The sequence below is a fragment of the Chlamydotis macqueenii genome, chromosome 7 (genome assembly GCF_036417535.1).
Source record: "Chlamydotis macqueenii isolate bChlMac1 chromosome 7, bChlMac1.mat, whole genome shotgun sequence".
Classification (NCBI taxonomy): Eukaryota; Metazoa; Chordata; class Aves; order Otidiformes; family Otididae; genus Chlamydotis; species Chlamydotis macqueenii.
The window spans coordinates 31,253,218-31,276,536 of record NC_141562.1 but is presented as its reverse complement, the minus strand read 5'-3'; the positions used below and the strand labels follow the sequence as shown (position 1 = coordinate 31,276,536).

Below are 23,319 nucleotides of genomic sequence, written 5' to 3'. Positions count from 1 at the left end.
TGTTTTGAAAAGCGGTTTCTCCCTTTTAAATTCAGGAAGGTTGTAGAAAAGGAGGAAAGGATGGGTGCATGGGAACTGCTCTGAGCTGTTTGTAATGTTCCCTCTAAATTACAGTTGGAATATCATTCTTGTGCTGTGCCTATGCCACTCTGCCACACGGAAAAAATTGTTTGAGAATATCTGACAGTCTTCTTTCTCTGCTGCTTGGAGTGGGATGTTTGTTTGAATGTCTCTTCAAATCCAGAGCCCTGTCATATGCTATTATTAAAGAATTGCGCTGGTCAGAGGCACTAATTCAGCAGCCCAGGAGATCCCTTTTATACTCAAAGCTGCCTAGAAAAGGCTTTTATGGGGTAATTCTAAGGGATATGCAGGGGTGTTTTTTTATCTTCTGTGTTGTCATGGTTTAGTCTCAGATGTTGAGTGCATTGACTTCCCAAGAGCTGCAGTCCCTTGCTGTTAAATTTATTGTTCCCACAATGGTGCTGCTGTGGACTGTGACAGCAGTGAGAGACGCTGCAATGAGACGGCGCGTTAGGATCACAAATAAAGAGCTGGTTTCCGTTGTGACAGGCACTACCAAGTCATAAAATACTCTGATACCTTGAAGCCTTGCTTGTGAAGCTGTAGCTACACCGGGCTGAAGACTGAGTGCATGCATAGAGTGATATGTGGAAATTGTCCAGGAGCTGAAGTCAGCAGAGACAGTGGCTGCCCGCTCGTTAAGTTGTTGTTGTTGTTGCTGCAGTGCCCGGCTGCGCGCTGGCCGGCTGGCAGGAGCTGCGGTGTGCCAGCACTGGTCCAGGCTGGTTAACGCCTCTCGGCTTCCTAGCATTCCCACATAGCATGGCCGTGCTCGTGTAAGTGATTCTCACTCTGTTCTGAGGACAGCTAAATCTGCTCTCACGTGTTTCAAAGGTGGAGGCATTTGTCCTCAGTTCTGGAATAGGTCCTGTAATCTCAGAACACTGTGCTGTGTTTTCTACTCCTCTGGTGGGGCAGCCAGGGACGTAACCTGGAGGTCACTTGGACTGGCAACAACGGAAGCTTGTTTGTCCAGTCCTGGTTTGTGAGTCAGTGAGTATTTGTTTGTAGAGGCTTTACTGCTCCAGTGTGTAATGGGGCTTGCACAAGGAAAGAAGGTTGTGGAAATTCATTTAGGGAAAGATTTGGAGCCATCTTCCCCAAGAGCAGTTCTTTCCTTAAATAGAATTTTTTTTCTCCTGAGCTGCAAACAAGAGTTGTCACTACCAGCAGGTGTGGAACATGCGTTTCAGCTACTTTTAAATAAGCATTGTATTATTTTGTTCTAGCACAGGACAGTTAATTACCTCTCCAAGGCACTGGAACCATTTAAAATATTTCCAAGGTGTTTCCAACTCATCTCCCATCAGATTGCCTTACAATAGTTTTATTCATAGCGTGCATTTAAATTTATGAGAAGGTACCATTAGATTTTGGTGCATGTGTTTGTGTTGGAAAGGGGTGTATATTCTGGTATGGCAGAGTTGAGTAGGAAGCAATTCCTTCTAAAGATCCACGATTTTTCATCAGCTTTAACTGCATTATATGCTGGAAGTTTTTATTTTTGAAACAACTTCAAGGAGACAGAAACACTTAGACTTTTTTCTAGTTTTAGTGATTTTGCCCAAAAGTAACACCATTTACATAGAGAAGCAGTGTTTTTAATTTTTGACAGGGTGAGTAAAATGCGTATCAGGACATAGGTACTGCTGATTATTCCTAGGATTAGGTTTTTTTCTTTTCTTATGTGATTATAATTGAAGAACAATAAGAATGACTTTCTCTGATGACCCAGCTGGTTCGTGTAGTTTGGGAGGTGCTTGTACTCTCAAATCTGACTTTTTGGCAAATAAGACTGTCATTCTAGAGTTCCAGGAATTACTGCTTTACAAATTAATTATGATGATAATGAAGAGTATGTCTATGTTTGCTGAGACAGATGACAAGGAAATGAGGGGGAAATTGGTACGGTCAGATCAGCTGGAGATTTTAAAAGACCGTTGTAAAAGGCGTTCTGGTGCCTCTTGGAATAGGGTTTGGATGGCCTGGAGATGAGGAAAGTTAAGTCTCATATCTTTTGATACAAAATGACCTCTTTTGAATTCAGAGTCTAAGACTCAATACAGCATTTAAGGTTTTTGTTTGGGTTTTTTTTTAAGTTGATGGATAAAACCATAGTTTGTTATTATTTTAGTATTTTAGATTGATGGAAAAATAAGAGTAATTGTAAATTTAGTCCAGAGATCACCAGGAGAATTTTCTTGGCACTGGAAAAGCATGAGGACAATCCAAAATGCATCTTTAAGTGCACAATAAAATTAAGCCTAGCAATGCGCCAGAGTTTAAGATTAAAAATAGCATTTCAGTCTGAAGCTGAAAATAGTTCTGGGCTGGAAAAATTAGTGACACTATAATAAAGCTATCTGGAAACTCAGCTTCCGAGAATCTATGATCTATGGAAAGGTGTCTACGTAAAAAGGACAGATGCTCAGAGTGGAACAAAGGATTTGTGTTTCCAGAGTAGGTGTCTGTAAGGTATGCGTTATCCAGCCTTCTAAATCTTGGATCAGAGACATGTACTCTAGGTGGAATTTGTTTTGAACTGCCTTCTTTGGCAACACAGTTGACCTTGAGTTAGGCTTCTGATTCCCTTTAGCATACATGAACATCCTGCTAAAAGGCTAAAAGATTTGTTTGGCCAGGATTTTATTCACTTTTGATTTGTCATGGAATGAATGTGGAACTCATAATAAAAACTAGTAGAATTAGCGTGTGGGTGTCATCAGTGTGCATAAATTACTAAGTGCTCAGTTAAATGCCAGCTAAATCTCATTGGCTTGTATTAATTTTTGTTCATAAAATTATCCCATGGGTTCTCAGATGCCAAAGGGTAAAATTGTGTGCTGATTCATCCGGGATGGATGGCTAACTATAACAGCTCATTCTTTAAATAGAAGAAACAAACCACATCTTAGCTGCCCTCTGTTCTTTGCAGGAGAGTGGATTAATTAATAACAAGAGAATGAGGTGTTAAAAGGCCTTGCTGGCATCCCTTTAGTGAATATAATAGGAAAAAATGGACAGAAGGTGTAAGCTGTAATACATGGGAAAGGGAAGAATTCCCAGCTGGTGACCCAAGTGTTGATCGCTTCCATTTGGGATGCATGCATATGAGCACTTTGGGCTTCTGAAATGGCGAAACAGCTTTTCTTAGCGTAAACAACTGCAAAGTTCCACCCAGTGATGATCACCCTTTGGCCAGTTCTGTCTGGACGTTGGCATGCAGCAGGGGTGCAGCTTTGAACTTGAGTGTGCTTGTTATTTTCCAAGCCAGCACACAAAGAAATTGATTTTCCATAGCATGCTTGTAGTCAGACTGGGGGTTATGGACCTAATGAGTGGACTACAAGGTTTGTGAAGAACTGGCTAGACCTTCAAGCTCCAGGTATATCAGTGTTTTGAAGTCCTGCTAGCAGCCTGTGACAAGCAGTGTACCTCAGAGCTTGACGCTGGAGTTATTGCTGTTCAACATCTTTATCAGTGACCTAGGTGGTGGGGCAGAATGTCCCTGTGGCATGTTCCCAGCTGACATCGGGTTGGGAGGAACAGTCCATGCACTGGCGGGAGAGCAGGGCTGCCATTCAGAGGGACTTAAGCAATCTGGAAGAATGAGACAGCAGAAAACTTGCCATGTTCGACAAAGATAAATGCAGTCTTGAACACTGGATGGAAAAGCTGAAGGAGCTGGCTTTGCATAGGCCTGGAGAAGAGGCGAAGGGCCATACAACTGCTGGCTTCAACCACCCGAACGGATCCATGTTTGCTATATAGCTGCCTTCCCCGACGCTCTTTGGTGTGCAGTGAAAGGGTGGAAGAGAGCAGTTACAAATTGCACCAAGAAAGATTCCAGCTAAATACAAGAATTTTTATTTTTTTTTCGCAATGAGTGTGTGTGAGCCCTTGATAAGATTGCCCAGAGAGGTTGTGCAATCTCTGGAGATCTTCAGAAGTTGATAGAAAAAAGCCGTTAGCAACTTGATCTAGTTTTGAAAGTAACCCTGCTTTGGGCAGAAGGCTGGGCTAGAGATCTCCAGAGGTCCCTTCCAGCCTGATTTATTCTGTGATTCTCTTTTAAGACTTTGGGATTCTGATGGCAGTAGGGGCTCCTGCCCTCCAGCGACCCAATCCCCGCAATGCGGTCTGCAGTCGGGAGGCACAGGCTGTACTTTTTTTAGGCTGAAATCTTTTTATCCTTACTCATATCTTAAGGGATGGTAAAGATATCAGTGGGCTGCTTGTAAAATAAAAGCTAGCCATAAAGTACAATCTTGACACCAGCAGAGTTTCAGTATTCACGTAAGACATGATCTCCTTCTCCATCCCACAAGCATTGTCCTTGCTTGCCAGGGCTCTTCCTTTCAAACTCTGTCCTCCTGATGGTGAATGACCTGACAAATAGGTGATAGTCAATGTGAATTTCCACATCTTTGGTCTCGTGTCCCACATCTAAGTCCTGGCCAGAATTCTGCTTCCTCTAGCAGAAAATTTGGGCAGAAGGGAGGAGGGAGTTGCACTCAGCTGCGCTCTCTGTGCTCCTGGAGTGTGGTTTGTAATGGGTGGGGCACTGATTAACAGCAGCGGCAATGTGGAACTACTGGTTAGTGATGGGAGGTAGCAGTGGGCATGGTTCTCACTTTGAAACACAGATAATAAATAAATAAACAGAACCGCTGACTCTGCGAGGCATCCCTTACGCATTTTAACTAGAAGCGAATGCCATTGCCCTACTTCTAAATAAAATTTGCAGGTGTAAAAGCATGTGAATGTGAGTTAAAAGAAAAATAAATCTGCCTTTCTTTTGACTTAACAACTTCTATACATTTAAATCCTGCTACCAATTTTAATCCTGCAGATTTCTGACTTTTTAACTTCCTTTACTGCTTATTTGTTAGATAAACTGAGCGCAGATGCTCCTGAGGTCTGGTTCTGTTATGCTAGCTCTTTCAGTTTTCTCTGGTTCCCATAACAAAATAAGAACAGCAAGAACAACAACAAGCATTATTTACTCAGATTCACTGGTTCTTAACATCCTGATGTATCCAGTGAGGCTATTGACTAGACAGGTGTTGAATTTAAGATGGTAAAAAACCCCTTTGTTTATGTTTCTGTATCACCTTGCTATAATCACTGTGATAAGAAATTTTCTTGGTCTGGAGTCAAATCTCATATGTAGTAATTTCAGTGGCAATGGAATTGTAATGAAAGAAGTTTTAATGTAGCCCAGTAGACTGTGATAAAAATTGCCTTGCAGCCAAAAAAAAAAAAAAAGTTATAAGGCATCATTTGAATTCTTCCAGTATTCTTGCCTATCAACTGTGCTTTGTAATTAATGCACATGGAGGGCTAGAAAAGCCTTTAACCGTTGCAGATTTACCCCTACTAGCAGATTTTTGAGTCTTGGTCTTCAGATATATTGGTGGTTTATCTAAGCAACAGTTATCCTAGAGAGAAAATTAGCATACTATGCAGAAGAGTTCAGGGCAAATCCTAGAAATAGGTTGAAATTCAGTTTTACTAAGTAAGAGACCTTTGTGTGGTTGGGGACTAAGAAGGATTTTTGCTGTACAGTAGGAGTTTACCAGGGGAGGAATGACCGTAGAGAAGAATGTCGATGCCTTGTTTGATGACAGGCTGGTGGTGGGTAGGTCTGTAAACAAGATTGTATTGCTTTAGCTTAACAAAAGAGAAAAGTACATGTGTCAGGACATGCATCCAAAACTATATGACACCTGTAAAGGGAGAAGAGCCATTTTAACTAATGGATGATGTTGTCACAGGAAAAAAAGTTTATGAACATCCAAAGAAGAAATTTAGTATAGGAGCTAGAAGAAATTTAGTATAGGAGCTAGAAGAAATTAATCCTTACACTAGCCGTCCAGTGGAACTTGTAAATGTTACCTATTTTAAGCTGGAACTTGATCAGGCTCTGTAAGGAGCTGTGTGGTGTTACAGCCTGTGATTGCTGACAGCTGAACTTGATACACTGGGAAGTTGCATCCATTCCTTCTGTCTGGGTATGATATTTTTCTGCTCAGTGCCACATCTAAATTTCTTTTAGAAAAGGAACAGTGGAGTCTTCATTTTAGAGGTTGCATGAGCATATTCTTCTTGTTCTTGCAAAGGATTAATACCACAAAGATGCTGGTAAATTAAATCAACTTCCATTTTAAAGACTCCCAGCAGGTTATGTAGGAAGCCAGATGCTGGGAAGGGGCACAGTGTCAGGAGCCTGTAATACTGAGTACTGCTCGCATCCCGGCGTTCCGTGTCACCGACTGAGGAGCTCCTGAGCTGACAGTGAGGTGTGATGCATTGTACTGAAAATCCTGACACAGATAATGCCACCTGTGTTAAGGCTGAAGAAGAACATTTGCAATATTGACTTCTGCTTGTCACTGTTTATGCTGTGGGCTGGTAATTTCTATGCTTTCATGAAGTTTTTTATAGAGAAAATTTATTTTACTTTTTCTGTGTCTCTTTGCAGAGCGTAAACAGAACCCTGCCTCATTCTGAACAATCCTCAGAATATAAGAAAAAAATATTTCACGGACATTAAAGAAAAAAAGTGGACAGGAGTCATGGAGGCACTGTTTAAACTGTCTTTTATTTAAAAAAAAAGCTGTCATGCTTGCAGTGGTGTACACTGAATATAGTCGTTAGCATTTCTGGTCTGTTTTAGCTTGCTGTAGCAAACATGCGAGATGTGTGCTTGAGTGTCAGTAAGTTTTCTTTCACGTACAGTTCTTTCTGGTCTAAGTTTTTTTTTTTTTAGCGTAATGGAGAACAACTTTTTGCTTTCTGACATTCTGATTTCATACCTTTACAGCTATTACTCATTGTGAATTAATCCTTCAACCAGGCCTTTCATTAGCTGACTTCTTTGAAGAGCCCTCCTAGAAAAAACTCAGGGATGTAAATATTCATCTGTAACTGATGGAATGTAAATATTTTTCTTTTCCTTGAGAATTGTTTGGCAAGTAGATCACAACTTCAACCAACTGCTATCAACATTAGGGCCATTCAAGAAAACCTGTAGTAAATTTTTTAAAGGCAAAGACTGAAACAACAGATCAAGATTTCAGTACTGTAGTGCATCACTTAGTAACTCCCCAAAGTTGAAGGAAAAAAATGGCAAGAAATTAGGATTCAGATTGTCAGTTGGTGTAAACTAATTCCTCCACTGACCTAATCTTTCTCAAAGAAAAAGGTTATTTTTTAGTATCAGGGAGCAAAATCAACCATAGCTAGCTGAGGATCTCGCCCAAAGTTATTTCTTGTAAAGATATATTAAATGCCAGCCTCTGGTGCTAAAAGTCACTGCTTAAGCTTAACACACTTTACCTCTGAAAGAAAAAGCGTTTGCTTAACCAACAAGATGCCAATAAAAATAGAATTATAGAAAAGTTAATTAATGGGATGATTTTAATAGGCCCTATTTTGTTTCCTGGGAACAGAAAGCATATGACAGTCAAGCCTCTGCCAAGTGCTTTATCTTCGTGTTACCCATTTGTGATCCGTTGCCTGGTGCTTGAATTAAAAGCCAAGTCAAGAGAAAGCAATCAGCATCAGCAAGTTCCCAAGCTACCTTTGAGTATGGAAAAGCAGAGGGAGGTTGAGGTTGCACGTATTGTAGCTTTGCAAATGCTTAGCTTAGCTAAAGGAAAGACAAAGTTGTTAAGTAAATCTTTAAATGAGGTGAAATGGGAGACTGCCATTTAGGTCTCAGTCTATCAAAACTGGAATATTTGCATTTCTTGGAAGTGTACATTGAAATCCCAGTAGAATTGACTCAGGCAGCTTCCTTCCTGCATGGATACGTTGGGGAAAATGCAATTTACTCCTTCTCTTTGCCTTCTGATAATGATTGTAAGGACAAGGATGCCTGGGCTTTTTCATCAGGGCTGTCACTAGCTCAGTGTGTGACTTCGGAAAATAACTTGGCATCTGTATGAGTGGAATTTTTAAAACTAGCTGCCTAAAATTAGACATATAAAAATAAACAGCTTGTATTCTTGCAGATGTAAAGTCTTGTTTCAGATTGTTTTGTTGGGAAAATTTGGCTTCTGTGTTTACCTGTAAAACTGAGTGGTGTTGAGAGACATAATAAAATATTCTAAAATCTTTGTGCAAAGAAAGCATGTAGAGAATGATTCTTTTATTTTATTTTTTTTATTTTACTTTATTTTATTTATTTTATTTTTTCCTGAGGATGTAAGAATTTTGGCCTCAACCTGATCAAGTCTGCAGGTGACAGGTTTAAAAGCAAAAAAAAAAGCTTATATAGTACTGGAATACGGGATGGAGCTTACTACTTCAGAGTGTGAAGCGATGAAGAGGAAGGAGGCATTCCAAAGTGAATAAGAAAAAAAATGAAGGGATAGGTGTATCAGTAGCTGATCTGGAGGCAGTCTCCAGTTAAACCACCATTTTGCTGCGATGTGAGAGAGAATCTAGAAGGATTGCTCCATGTTTGCCCTGTTTCATTCGCTTTTTCCCGTAAGCACTTCCTCTTGACTACTAGCAGAGGCATTGCAGGTTTTAGATCTTTATTTATGCCTTAACTAATTAAAATACTGTACAATTTAATTAATGTTTTTAAAACATTGAGATCATCAAATGAAAAGGATATGCAAGAATTTCAAATGATGTCTGAAGGGGGAGGAAAGGTCTTTATCTAACTACAGAGGTTCAGTGTTCCGCCGTCGGCCCGGATCTCTCCCATAATGAATTTCTCTACAGGCTGCTGCGCTGGCTGCTAGAGATGTCTGAGCACCAGTGGTTCTGTGTTAATACAGGCCTGCTTTTAAAACCCTGTGACAGTTTACAAAATGCTCTGGGGTATTCTAGGATGAAAGGTGCATAAATACATGTGAAATGCTATAATTAAGATGCAATTAGCAATGCACAGGAAAGGAGTGTTTGCCTGGCTACACTTTATATGTCTATAAAGTTTCGTTTTCTGGAGCACAGAATACATGGCATAACACTTGTTCGAAGCAGTTACACTTGAAAATAATTGCTGTGCACAAGCTCTGAGGAAGTTATTGTAAATTTGTTTCTGCCGTGAGACAGAGGCATTGATAATTATGCAATAATTTCACAGGATAGGGAAAAAATCTGGAAGAGTCACCACTGGAAGCTGTAAATGAGAAGAAGAATTACTACCAATCAGAAGTCTCAGCGTAGATTGGAAGGTGAGGGAGGTCATTTGCTGAAGTAACGAGGAAGAGTCTGCTTGTAATTTTTCTCCTGTAATCTGTTGGTTCTGCTGCTGTCACTTACCAGCCAGCTCTGGTGAAAAGGCTGTGGCATCCGTGGGAACCGTGTAGGGGCGTTTTCTACTATGTGGGGCTTGGAGGGAGAAGAAATAAGGAGATAAGCTATGAAGGAACAGGGTAAGTTAATTTCCTTTGATAAGATCTTATTGGTCTCCTTTAAAGATTTTGTCTTTTTTTTCCTCCTGTATGTTTTTTTTTTTGTTTAAAATAAGTAATTTTCTTTAAACAGAAGGTGTAATGGCTGGACCGTTGGGTTGGGATTCGAGAGACCTAGACTCAGTTTCTAAACTGGGAATAGAGTTTTGTGGTCCTGGACAGATCGCTTAGTTTGCCCAGTGTTCTCATCTGTAGTATGGAAAGAATTTCGCAACAGGGATAAAATCTTCCAGGGAGCAGGCTGAGCTAATATGGTCTGGTGTTGTCTAGGAAGAACTGCTTTTGATACTTGAAGGAGAAATTGTGATGCCTTTTGTGTGTCTCCCACTAGACACAACAGGAACGTTCTGCCTCCTGAATCCACAGCTGTCTGAAGTAGCCAACAACACTCCTGATCAGTAGGTTTTCTGATAGTAGGTAGTTTGTGATTGTGGGCACTTCTGTTTGGGTTACATGAAGTCTGGAGGGGAAAAAAAAAGGCATTAAAAGAAAAAGAAAAGCACACAAATGAACTCTTAAATTTAAGAAATGGCAGACTGTTGGTGTGTGTAATGGAGTAATGGAGAACACTGTTGTATTTCTGTTTTTCTACATATCCCTTGCAGCATGAGGATTGATTATTCGCAGTCACTTTGTAGGAATTACAATAGGCCTGAGAACTCTGTAGGATGGAATAAGCTAAATACGATGAAATTGCTGGAGAACTAAGAGCCAACAAGTCTCTGCTGCGCTTTAATAGCCAACAAAAACATCTCTCTACTGAGCATAACAGACTGCAGTATTTCAAAGTCTTGTTGCTTTGCGAGATTTATGTGGGTTTTTTTTGATGGGAGCAACTACAATATTTATGACAGCACACTGGCAGATCTCAAGTTCTGCAGAGTTTCTGGAGGCTAGACCTTCAGCATTAGGAAACATGTACAGAAATTTCTGAGGTGAGACTCGAGAGTAGTATAATGTGGGAGAAGTGATCACTTCTCACATGGTGTACAAAACTACTAGGTATGGTCAGTTAATTTAACATAAATGAAGATCAACATACAATCAATTGTGCTACAGAGGCAATGTGTATGTACGTATGTGGCCATATAGAAGACTTAAGTTTAATGTGTCTCGAATATTGCGTCTAATGCTGTAGCTACTAATGACACATAGCGTGATGACTTGGACAATATGTAGATGTATACTGAATCATTCTCATCTTCCTTCTCTTTCATCTCTTCACCTAAACAAAAAAAGATATAAATGTGGTTAACTGCTGAAGTCACGCATACTTCAGGAACTTGTCTCTTCATGAGGACAGAAGAACTTATTTCTGGACCCACAGAGCTGCTCTTCTCTGATACAATATACAGTTGTATCTAGGAGCAGAGTAAATAAAATAAATAAATACTAGTGGTCAGCACTTCCTGGGAATATAGCACTTTAATTTTTTTTTGTGTGTGGAACAGGAATAATTGTATCCTTACCACATCAGAGTGGTAGTAATGGTAATGAAAGTGTGGAGTGCTTTGATTATTTAAAAGAACAATGGGGGCGGAGGGAAAGCAGTGTTTCTGATGAGCTAATCGTTTTCAGTCAGGCACGTTAAAGTCCAAATGGAGTGAACGCCCTGTCCTGCACTCCACTTAATTTGGCAGCAAATAAAATGTGTAAAGCCAGAGGAGGGGAATGCCAGACTGAGAATAAAGGTAGAGAGGCTGGATTCTGTGCCTGTGTTTACGTTTGTCTGTGCGTCTGCATGAGGGTGTATTTTTAAGAAGCTGGCTGAGCAGATGACAACTCATTGTGGGGAAAATGAAGGCAAGAGTTCAGGAAATTCAGGATTTAATGTTTGAAGCAGGGAATTAAAAGTAGTTGGCCAAAATTTGGTTGGATCTAGCAGTTCCCACCCAGGAACCTAAAAGCTTTTGTATGTTTCTGGCATCTTTTCATACCTGTTTAGACAACAAAAAACACTATTTCTCCGCTAAAGTGAAATCTTAGGGATAAAATGGGATTCTTGTTAGAGCAGCGTCTCTCAATCCATAATAATGTACAGAATAATGTAGTAAGTGTGTTCTAGAGAGAGCTTTGGGTTGCGAGTTGTCAGCTTCTACGCCTCGTGTTTGGCTGCTTTTCAGTCTCATTTCCTAGGACATGAGGGTTACACAACTGCTCTGTCAGTCTTCCCTCCCTTCTCCTTTCAGGGAAACAGAGCTTAAGGATACTAACCAGGAGTTGGGGTACAGGAGGAAGATAAGGGAGTGAAAGAAGAGCGTGTGCGGTTTAGGAGGTATGGGTGGAAACTGAAGATACCGAAGCAGTTAAGGAAGACAGCTTAAGGGTTCTGTGGATGGATTTAAAGGACATGGAGAGGAACTGGGAAAGCAGACAAATGGAAAAGAACTGAAAGTATTTCTGGGAGTGGTATGGCTAAGAGGATGTTACATGGAAGTAGGGCAAACCCAATGGGTGGTGAGGATGTTGGATGCAAATCTGTCAGGAAAAAAAGATTAATTAGTTCAACTGCTCATGGAACAGTTTGTCTCTGGGTATCTACAGCTGCGTAGAAGGAAGTTCCTGGAAGTCTGCACTTAGTCAGCCTAATTGCCTCTGTCCGGGTGGGGTGTTGTGGGAACCTAGGGGAGATGCCTGGGACTTCAACTTTCCCTGCTGTAAGTGTGTGTGGAAAGTGGTGACAGTGTTTCTTTCATCCCCATCTTCCACAGGATCTTACTCTTTTGTTTAGCCACAATATAGCCAGAAAAGAAAAGCAGTGGAGCGGAGATGAGATGCAGAGTGAAATAGGAACAAAAGAGTCTCAGGACAAAATCAAGTCTGTTTGCAGTGCTCCTTTCAGGCTGGTTAGAAATTCCTTTTGTATGAAAAAGGAAGTTATCAGTAATATCAGGTGCTTTGCGATGGTCAGTGCGTTGGAACATGTTGCTGTTCACAAGATGACATACCATGGTCCCGATGACTGGTGGAATATCTAGGGGAAAATACTCACTCTTCCTTTAAGCTGTTTGGGAACACAGACACACCTATTTTTCTCGGGCCACTCCCTGTAGCACTGTTCAACCCAGGAAATACAGGGAGTAAAGCCATAGAGTAAGCCACCTCTGAAGGATCTCGGCGGTTCCTCCAGCTTGTCATCTGTGCTCTGCAAGGCTGTAGCTTTTGAGATCCAGAAACATTACTGCTTGAGAGCCCCAATGGAACTAGAAATACATCAGAGCTCCGCAAACGGCAAAGGTTTGTCCTGGGCTATAGCTCTGCTGTGTAAATCTCTATTGATAACACGACATAGCCATCCACAGGATGTTAGTTCTTGGATTTATAGAAGGAAAACAGGCGAGAAGTTCTGTTGGACTGAAATTGGGGTGTTTCTGACAGAGCAATTAATTTATTTTCGTTTGTTTTTCTTTACTGATTTAACAGTTAAACACCTTCTCAGTCTGGTGTATTTTATGAACAGTGAACTTTGTTACAGGGCTGAACAGTGTGTGTATGCATCCAGGGGTTTCTGTCCTGGACTGGATTTTTTAATATACAGAGCAGAGCAAAACTCAGTGGAATTAAACATGCTTGTTATCCAGCTCCGACACCATGTGTATTTTTGTGAGAGGTACTTCACTGCTGTGTTTTGCAGTTTTTCTCTTCTAGGTAAGGATGATGACAGCATGCTATGGCTGTGGGGTAGGCTCTGTATAAAGACGTTTTAGAGTTTTGTGATGCAAGGTGGCATAAAAGTTCAAAGTATTGTTAATGCTTTGAATGAAAAGCTGATAACTGATCTGTTTTAGGTGCTATTGAGGGTGGCTTTCTTTGGAATTTAACCTGAGGAAACGTTGTTGTGCAGTCTGACTTCCTGACTGAGCGCACCGACGAGTCCTTGGCTGTCCCGCAACCGTCTGTCACTTCTGTTTGCTTTGGCCCAGAGAGACGGGCAGCGGGTGCTGAGCAGCACTTTTTCCTTGTTCAGAGGTGCTGCAGGTGTGACTGTGTGGTGCAGAATGCCAGCGTGTGGCAACCTGCAAGGAGTTAGTAGGAGATGAGGCTCAAAGCACTTTGCTTCTAAACACCACAAGCACATTCAGCACAGCATTGGTGATAAGTCACAACAAAGTGATACAAAGCCAATGCTCTTTGCATCCAAGAGGCATGCAAATCTTAGTTTGCTTAGTCAACATTTATTGGTTTTATACCACAGTTTTAGAAAAAGGCAGGGGCAGAGGCATAAGTATAAAAAGATATATTTAGCTTTCTTGGTAACTCAAGGGTGGGTAGTAGCTTTCTCTGTTATGCTTGGACAACTTTGGGGTACCCATTTAGTTTCAGGGGTTAGAGCTGGAAGAGATAAAGTCTTGTTTTTTTCTTTGCATTATCTACTCCAATATCCGTCTCTAAAAAAAAAATAAATGTCTCGCACAGATATCATCTATCTTTATGGGTCTGGAGCTTAAAAAAATGTGCAGGTAGACATACACACAATTCTTTAAAGAACTGTGTACATCTCTTTATGAAAAGTATCACTTTACCTTAAGAAAAAAACCCCACACAACCCAAACTCTCTACCGACTATTTATAACAATAACAAATATTTTTTCCATTGCTAATTAGTTTTTGTAGGCTGAACACTTTAACATAATGTTGAACTAGATATAACAGTTCTGTTTCTCTCAACGTGTGCTGAATTAGATGTGCAAAATGAGTTATTTTCCCCCTCCTTATTTCTTTACTATTTTATTTTGGATTTATTACATTCATGCAAATTAATCTCCACAGAAGTCCAATACAATACCATTTGGTTAAAATCAGCTATTTCTATATTGCTGTGATGTGGGGAAACTACCATATCATTATGTGAACGCACTGATCAAATGAACATTTGCCCAGGTCTCATGGGGATTCATTATAGTGAGGCTAGGCTGGTTCTCCGTTCCTGACCAGGTATACGGAGAATTGGGGAAGTCTTGCTTATACCTGCGCCTGCTTTGGCTGGTGCAGGTGACTTCTGTGTGGATGTGGAAATCTCTTCTCACTGTTGACTCCTGGTAGATGATCTCCTGACTGGCATGCTGTAAAGCACAGGAGATGGATTACTTCTCCCTGCTACGCTGTAGGTGTTTGCTCTTTCTCTTCCTTCGCGTTAGGAGGAGGTTGAGAGTCTACCCTTTGAAATCTGATGGATAGAGAGATACTTTTGGGGATAATTGTCATTTCATTAAAGTGGGTAATGAAAACAGGTTGTTTTGTTTTACTTTTGTTTTTAATCAGTTTCATGTGCTGGCTTTCACATTCTAGAAAAATGACCCACTGATTCTTCTTGTCAGCTATTTTGAGTTGGAAGGCCTGACCTTATTCTGTTGATAATCCAGTAAGCAGCTGGAGAAGTGAAATTTTCTTCTTCTTCAGAATCAATTAATTGATTCCAGGGAAAGTACTGGGAGGGTTTGGATTCTGAAGAAAGCATAAATGTGTGGAAAAAAACTCAATAACAAAACACTCAAAAAATAACTACAAAATAATGCATTATCTTTTAATTCATTTGTAGCTAAAAAGGAAATAATGGAAAGCTGCCAACTAGTTTCAGTCTGAAAATATGCACAACATATGTTTATAACATAAGGTTCTCGACTGATAAATCCTGTGGTGGTCAGCACCTGTTTTAACTGATTCATCTGAAAATACTGCTCGGTGCTGCTAGTTCATCAATCAATTTTTATTAGCACAGCCTGACAGCTTGGCTGGCTTGCCTGCTTTCTTTAGTTGTTGTTGTTGTTGGTTGGTTTGCTATTGTCAATTGCAGAGCTATTCCGAAATCATACCAGGGCAAAACTCTGACCAAAAATTTGAAGATGTATAAAGAGCGTTGATACCAGAAGGGATGCTGAAGATGAACTGCATGGAAAAGTGTTTTGTTTTGTTTTGTTTTTGTCATTGATTTGTGTCAGTGGTAAATCTGTATATTAAGGAAGTACCAACACAAATAAAAGAAGACTAAGCTTTGCTCTAGACTGCAGAGAGTGTTTACACTTAAAAACCCCAAACAAACCAACCTCCTAGTATGTACTAGTAATAGTTGTTTGCACTCTACATAAACTGAAGAATCAGACTTCCCGTTGTGGAATAACTCTCTAGACGCAACATTTAATGTATCTTAAATACCAGAATATATAGAGACTCCGTGATGGTGACTAAGAATGCAGCAGCAGATTCTCTCCTAAAGGTGCCAAGGGCCATCTTAACTTTGTATTATGTTTTAGTTGCAGTTTATTTAAAAATAATTAAACTCCCACATTTTTGTTTAAAGTTCACTTGTTGGAAAAACTACTTTTTTTTTTTAGCCCCCAACACACATGACCTTAACTGGTGAAAATAAATAACCTGAATAGATGGCATTTGGTCAAGCAGCGGCAGGGTAAGATCAAGAAATTCTTGCTGAAGAAATACTGCTGTAAATCCTTATTGCAAATATAATACAGTAAATATCAATCAAACAGTCAACATAGTGATCTTAGATTCTTTGCAGCTGCTCCATTTGACTTGTTCACCATTCCTGTAGTTCATGATACCACTGGAATGATTTTTCCCAGTGTTTTTTACTACCTTCTGTTCCAGAATTGTAGCTTGCTAAGTGCCGAATGCCCTCCACTTCCACTGCAGGATCGAGACTCTTGATTTAGTACTATCTTGGAATAACTCTCATAGGATTTGATAGGCACAGCTTCACAGCCTTGTACACGTCAGGGAAATACCGTAAGATAAGGCCTGTTCTGTGTTGAGTGGCACTGGTAAAGAACAAACCCAGCTGTACCTGCCATCAAGGCAAGGACACGTTTCTCCTTTTTAATATCCTGTCAGCTTTGGAAGTTCAGTGTGTTTCTCTGACTGTTGCTTTTCCTGTTGGTGCCAGATTACAGAGCTTATTTTAGTAGACTCCTCTCAACTATCAAGAAAAAAACAAGCAAAATGAGATCATGGGATACCCAAGAGGACCAAAAGTTCAGTTTATCAAATACTGCTAGTTATATGTCATTTCCTGTCATGAATAAATTGAACTTAATCCAGAGTCTTTCATCTGCCCCATCAATGTATTTTCAGATGTGCCAGGCCTCATTTTTTTTTTCTGTACAGAATGTGATCCCTGTGTGAGAAGTGAGCTGCTCATAATTTTGGTTGATGTGGATCTCCGTCACTTGCGAGTGTGTGTGCAGCCCATTTAACCAGAAGATAGTGCTGACCACGAGAGGAAGGCTTCAGCAGTGCTGTGGGATTTATTTAATTACAAAACAAAGATTAGCCAACACAGCATATTTAAACCTGCTTTTAGTCGGAATGTTGGCTGTGGGTGAACTGATCTGATGTCATTTCTGGCATCCTGTAGCAGTGCCATACTTTCCACTCTATGGAAAGGTAACCTCCTATTCTTAGTTTTGATGGACATTGACAAAAAGTTTGTACTGGCTTCTGGTAGGTACTTAAATTAGTCCTTATAGTACAAAGAAAGAATCCCTTTTAGGGCTTCACTGAAGCTAGGAGAGGATATTATGACTGCAAAAGTTAGCCTTTTAGAGTTATGTCATGCTTCGAGAGTGGCTATGATGTTGGAGATGTGGAGAGTTTGACGCGGTCACAGAAATACTTTATTCTTCTTATGATCGTGTGTGCTTGTTCTACATCTACAGCAGAGCATCCACTGTTAGAAGAGAATGGGGAATGTTAAGCTAAGGTGTTCAGGATGTCCTGCAGTGACCTAGAGAAGACTTTACTCGAATGCTGAGCAAATAATTATATTAGAAGAAAGTTGCTGTGTATATTTCTGTAATCAGGTGGCTTGTCAGAAGAGAGAGTATAATAATATCCAGTTTATTTTAATACATAACAAGAGGAGTGGTGCTTTCTTTGATGTCATGCTTGTAGCACGTTGCTCTTTTTATAAAGGAACAACACATAAATATGAGGATTGGAAGAGTACTCAGCTTTCAACTTTGATCTCTTTGCTTCCCGAATCATTTCTGTCTCAGTTACTATGATGTCTACATTGCGAAGAGAATGTTACAAAGAGTTTCTCCTCTCAGCTGGAAGAAAAATGCCAAAGTTAAAGAAAGGAAAAGTAAAGAAAAAAGTCTGATTAAAGGAATTATGTTTATCTTGAAAGTCTTTACTTACTTGAAGCTACCTTTGTGATTCTCTGGAAAAGCAAAATGACTATGAAACAAAATGGAGAGCTATTTTAATGAACCATCTCTAGCTCTTGGGGCCTCTCATTTTGATTTTTTGTTTATTTTGATTGTTGCTTTTTATGTGGTTCTTTACCAGCTGTTACAGGCTGGACTGTTACATAGTAATGATCACAAGTAAGCAGAAAAAAGTTAAGAATTTTAAATGTTTTTCCACTGTACTTACTTGCTTCTCAAATACCTGTTCAAATAAAAGACACCTAAACATTGCTGAGAAGTAGAAAAAAAAGCCCAGTTTCCTACTGAATATCTGAAGGACTGCCAGCTTCTGCCAGGATCCTTTTTGCTAATTATTCCCTAGAGTGGCTTAGGCGTCTCTTTAACTTCAAGCACAGTGTGCGGCCCCATGGATGTCGTGGGATTATTCCTAAGCTTTGAGATAGGCAAGCACTTGAACTTTGTTGTTGAGTCAGTTGTTCAATCACACAGCTCTTGGGGGTGCAGCAGTTTTTATACTTCGTATAGCTCTCACTATAGCCTACCTACAAAATTACATCAGTTGTCAGCAATAACAGTTGGGTTTTTTTCCTATGTGTAAGTAAAAAGGATTGGTTTTGCTGTAAGAATACATGGAGTTCTTGACATTACAGATCAATAGATTAGCCTTGTGCTGCCAGGAAATAAAATGCTGAGCCACCTCATCTTGTAATAATGCAATAGGCAGATCCATTAATGCACACACTGCAATTTTGTGTCTGAAAATAGCCAAAGACAGGGTTTTTAGATTTTTTTTTTAAATTTTAAAATTTTTATACCATGACTAGTCTGAAATAAACATTGGAATTAATGAAGTAAGGTAAATAGCCTTTGGTCATAACCTGACAACTCTGCCCTCTTCTACTCACAGCAACTGGAGTAACAGTGATTTTTGCTTGTTTGGGGCAGAATAGCTAAAAATGGAATTTTCAGATCAGAGAAGATGTACAGAATTAGTTATGTTTGCCTTATCTGGTAACATGATTCTCTAGGGGAAGTGAGCACTTTTACTGTTAAATAAAGGGCTGCAATCTATTGGAAAATCATTAGAGAAATATGCTAATGAAGTTGGAAGGTAATTAAGATCAAGGAGAAGCACTCAGCTGTGCTTTACATGATCTCTTTTTTAGTGCTGACCAGTTACTCCCTAGTGTTGTTATCTGTGTTACTTCTATAGTTCACGTTAACATAGAATGAGAAAACTTCAGTATTGAATATACCTATTGTTACAAATCCTGTGTGAGGGGGGAAAGTGATACGGGGGAACGCAGTGAAAGAGATTAAGGGAACGGCTCAGGGACAACCAGCAAGTCTGTGGGAGAGCAGGGGCTGCATGTTTCTCAAATCCCAGGTTAACATTCCAGCCCTTCAGTCTTAGTCTCTTACTACTAATCTCACTATTTATTAATAATTTGAATAGTCGATTATGGAAGCAGATACTTTGGTAGCTGTGAAGCCATTAAATGCTAAAAATGGATTTCAACAAGTAGTTTTCCTGCTTATTTAAATAGAGAAAATAGGGTCTCCGTAGGCTGTTCTGGATATGGCAGTAATTCATCTGGATCCTGGTGACATTCTTCACTGGTACTTCTCTTAGTGTAGCATCATACCTGAGGCCTTTGGTCATTAATAGGAAAATAAGTCGCCGTTGCAGGTGCAGCGCCACAGAAATGACACTGCACGTCTGGGCAGTGGCAGTAGCCAGCCGTGAACAGCGCACGGTGGTAAATGGAACGGGCACCTCGGTGGGAAAATGCCTTTAGGCGTAGGTGTTAGAAAACATGGACACTTCCACATTCAGTAAATGTATTTTTTTGTTGTTGTTTTGTTAAAGGACAGCTATACCAGAATTGATTGCAGAATTCATTTTCCATGAAGATCAAATGATTGGAAAGGGAGCAATGAAGCCACTTAGTTTGATTCTTTTGGCAGATTGAGGTCCAGTTCTGAATATGAGTTTTCAGCTTTCTACCTCTGAAGACACTGCCCCTTTTGTATGACAGATTGGGGATTTAGTGTCTGTCTCTGCTTTAGCTTTAAACCTGGTAGAAGAAATAATTTTTTAAATGAAACTGGGTAACTTTCACAGATACCAGTATCCTGCAGAAGGTATAAAAATAATTTGAGAACTCTTTTGGTAGATTTTAAAAATGTTGGTGAGCTTGGGAATTACAAGGGAAGTGAAAATTGTTGATTTTTTTTCTTTTCAAGTTTCACAGAACAGTAATGTAGAAAAAGTATTTTGTTTTATGTTCATGAATTTGAACTTCTAAAGATAGTTTTATTTATTGGTTTTAGAGAAGCTTAATAGCTTAAGCTTTTTAAAAAAAATTATTTGCACTGTTCTTAGCAGAAGTGAATTATCCAGTGTAGAAACAAAGTAATTATGAAATGGATTTAAACCCTTCTTCATTTCCAGGGGATGTGTATGTGATCCCTGACAGTGGCCAATACCTGATGCTTGAAAGGAGTGTTTTAAGGCTTCCAGAGGTAGTAGACAGTACTTCACTAACTGGCATTACTGTTTTTTTTTATTTTCCCTAACATAATTTAAATTTTTAAATTGGTGATTGATTTTTCTGTGTAGTATTTCAGCCCAGCTAATGATTCCACATCATGGTAAGTTGCTCTCTTTTGTCCAAGAAAAAGATTATTACATGTAATCTCAAGCATATTGTTTGGATATTTGTGTTTGTTTAATATTTACATGAGTTGTTTCACTGAAAGGTAAACTTGCTGGATGCTGGGGTTTAGGGAAGTGAGTCAGATTCCATTTCTGAATGTACAGCAAAGGGAAAAGCATTCCCAAGAGCTTGTTATGCTGCCTGTCCAGCTTTACAGTGCGCTGCAAAGCCGGTCTTTTGTTATCGAAGGCTCATGTGCCATGGAAGTTATCATACGTGGTTGATAACAGGAAGCTGAGCACAATGCTTTAATTCAGCTGAAAGATTGTGCAAATGTCATCAGCTGAGAAAGGAAATTGTCACCGAGCGGTCTTAGTTAAGCCTGAGGTAGAAATGCAGTTGTGTTTTCTCTTGTGTTTTTTCTTGGTTGCAAATCGTAACAGAAGAATAAAGGGCAGAGTGATGTTTTGTGCATGTTTTGGAACGAAGACCAAGAAGAAATCAATACATAAAATAACATTTGCTTTCTTATTTCTGAATTAGTTTAACAAAATAGTTTGTGCATGCAAATCCTGCTGTTAGTGTGTAAAACTGAGATCCATCTTGCAGTGTGCTGCCTCGGGAGATCCTCAGGTTAAGAGTTAATGTTTCATGCAGCGTATGATGATACAAACGTAGCTTCATCCTGCTCAGACTTGAACTTGCTACTGTCCTTCCATACAGACATTCACAGACTTCATGGACGTGACAGACTTCCTAGCAGTTCTTCGGTACTGTGTTTTGCCTGTGTGTGCTGCAAAAACAGGTGATTTGGACCGATGATTAGTTAATGTCAGTTATAATATCAGTAAAAAAAAATCTTGACTTGGCAGCTTGATAACAAGCCTGTATGGGAGGCTTGTGCTTAATTGGGTTGCTCAGCTGAGTTGTAACACAAATCGCTTTACCTTTGGTATCACTTTAACCTGAGTTAGCCCTTTTCAGTCAGCCAATCTTTTTTTTTTTTTGCCAGTAAAGAGATGCCCTGTGGTTTTGCAGTCTTTATGTTCCTCCTGCCATAGGCAGTCGTGCAGCGCACTTTATAGAGCCTTGTATGGGTTGAAAACAGTAAACGAACTTGGTAGAGACCTGTGGACAGTAAAATTCCTGTCTGTGTGGATCCTTCATAGCCTTTAGCACACTAAGAGATACCAATGCCCTGAGTTCTTTTTGAAATGTGTCTCATGCTTTTATAGGCAATAAATTGTTGAAGTAATATTAAATATCAATAACTAGACTTTTCAATCTATTGTGAGTAAAATTTACATCTAGATATACTAGCACAGATCTCTTTTTAAAATGTCTTCTTAGTAGTAACAGTGCTTAATATGGACCTCAGCAGTCATTATATCATCTCTACTAAATATTTTTTCATGAATGGATATGATCTCTTTGAGGAAGCAGCAAGTGTTAAGTGAATGGAGAAAAAACAAGTGTGGTGGACAAGTAGCATATTTGTTCATGAGAAACGCCTGTTCGTCGCTGGTAACGGTTACCTCAGCTAGGAGAGTACAGCCAAAGCCATTCTGCAAGTATTTAGCTGAGTGGGTGCCATTGATGATGTTATTTGAAATGGGTTTTCTTATCCTTTCTTCTCTAGTTATAGAATCATAGAACCATAGAATAGTTAGGGTTGGAAGGGACCTTCAAAGGTCACCTAGTCCAACCCTCCGGCAAGGAGAAGGGACATCCTTGACTAGATCAGGTTGTTCAGAGCCTCATCCAGCCTGGCCTTGGATTGTTCTGATAGTTGTTCTGATAGTTCTCTGCTTCTGCCTCTGAGGAGCAGAACAGAGACAGGTATATGTTGGCATTGCAGTTGGCCCGGAGCAGGGCTGCTGAGCCAGTTCTCATGTATTCTCTTCCCAGCAAACGTAACAACAAGATTAGATGGACTTCGTGTTGCAATGAGTGAACTGAGAAAGTACGCTCTTCGTATTGCTCCTCGCTGTGGTGCCTTAGTTCTTCTGAAATACGTTATGCTAGAGAGTACCAGAAAATATGATGATGTTACTACCTCGGGGTTTTTTTTTTGTTTTAGTCCCTAGAAGATATATAGCACTGGGAAGTGATGCATGGTAATACATGAGGAACTAGTGGTGCTCTTATAGCTGTGGATGTGTCTGCTTACTGGAGTATGTTATAACGCATTTCAGCAGCGGTGGTAGTTCTGTTTCTGGGTCTGAACTAGGTGAATATTTTAAATGTCACTGATCTGAGCATAATCCCAGCAATATTCCCTCTTGTGCAGCAAGAGAATGGATTTTGTTGCAATTTGAAAATATTTTCTATAAACTATTGGAATATAATAAGCTGAGATACTTCTTAACGACTAAAATATTACTTCAGAAACCACAAAGTGGCATTGCACTATGGGTTTTTAAAGCTCAGCAAATTTTATGTAGTACCTGAATTATTAATGGAGATAAATTGGAAGAGGAAGCTCTGTTGTCTTACCAGTCTCAAGCAGCCGTAGTTGGTTGACTTGACAGAGAAAGGCAGCTCCTTCTGAAGCAATGAGTGAACAGGTCCTTGGTGAGGAGCCCTACGGTGAGAATGGCCTGTGTCGGTACGCCCAGAAGATGGCTGCCTGTTTTGGACATTTAGGTAAAGAAATTGAAGATGTGCTTGTGGATTTTTGGGTCTTTGTTCTGTAGATGAAGTGTTTCCTCAAGTTTACAGTAAGTAGCTGGGTGTTTTATATATCAACATGCAGTCTGGAGTAAGTAGATTGTGTAAGTGAAAAGTTAAAAAGCTGCATGTCTGGAGTAATTTTAGCACAAGTAGAAAGCTTTTGTTTCTTTTTTTTTGCGTGTATGTGTGTGTAACTTGAATTTTAGAATGATTTTTTTTTTTCTCTCGCTGTTTTAGTTATTTTATTGCTTGGATAACTGTATTTCTTGGTATAAATAGACATAGTGCTTGCTCATTTTT

General features: G+C 39.8%; 1 protein-coding gene across 1 annotated transcript in view; it reads left to right on the top strand.

The window, feature by feature from the left end:
- The first annotated feature begins 12,644 nt into the window (after nt 1-12,644).
- Nucleotides 12,645-23,319, top strand: part of ABLIM1 (actin binding LIM protein 1) — a 158,757-nt gene continuing 148,082 nt past the window's right edge. The window contains exon 1 of the mRNA XM_086752224.1: nt 12,645-12,755. Coding sequence (XP_086608350.1) covers nt 12,716-12,755 — 40 coding nt within the window. The 5' untranslated portion in view covers nt 12,645-12,715. The remainder of the gene's footprint in view (nt 12,756-23,319) is intronic.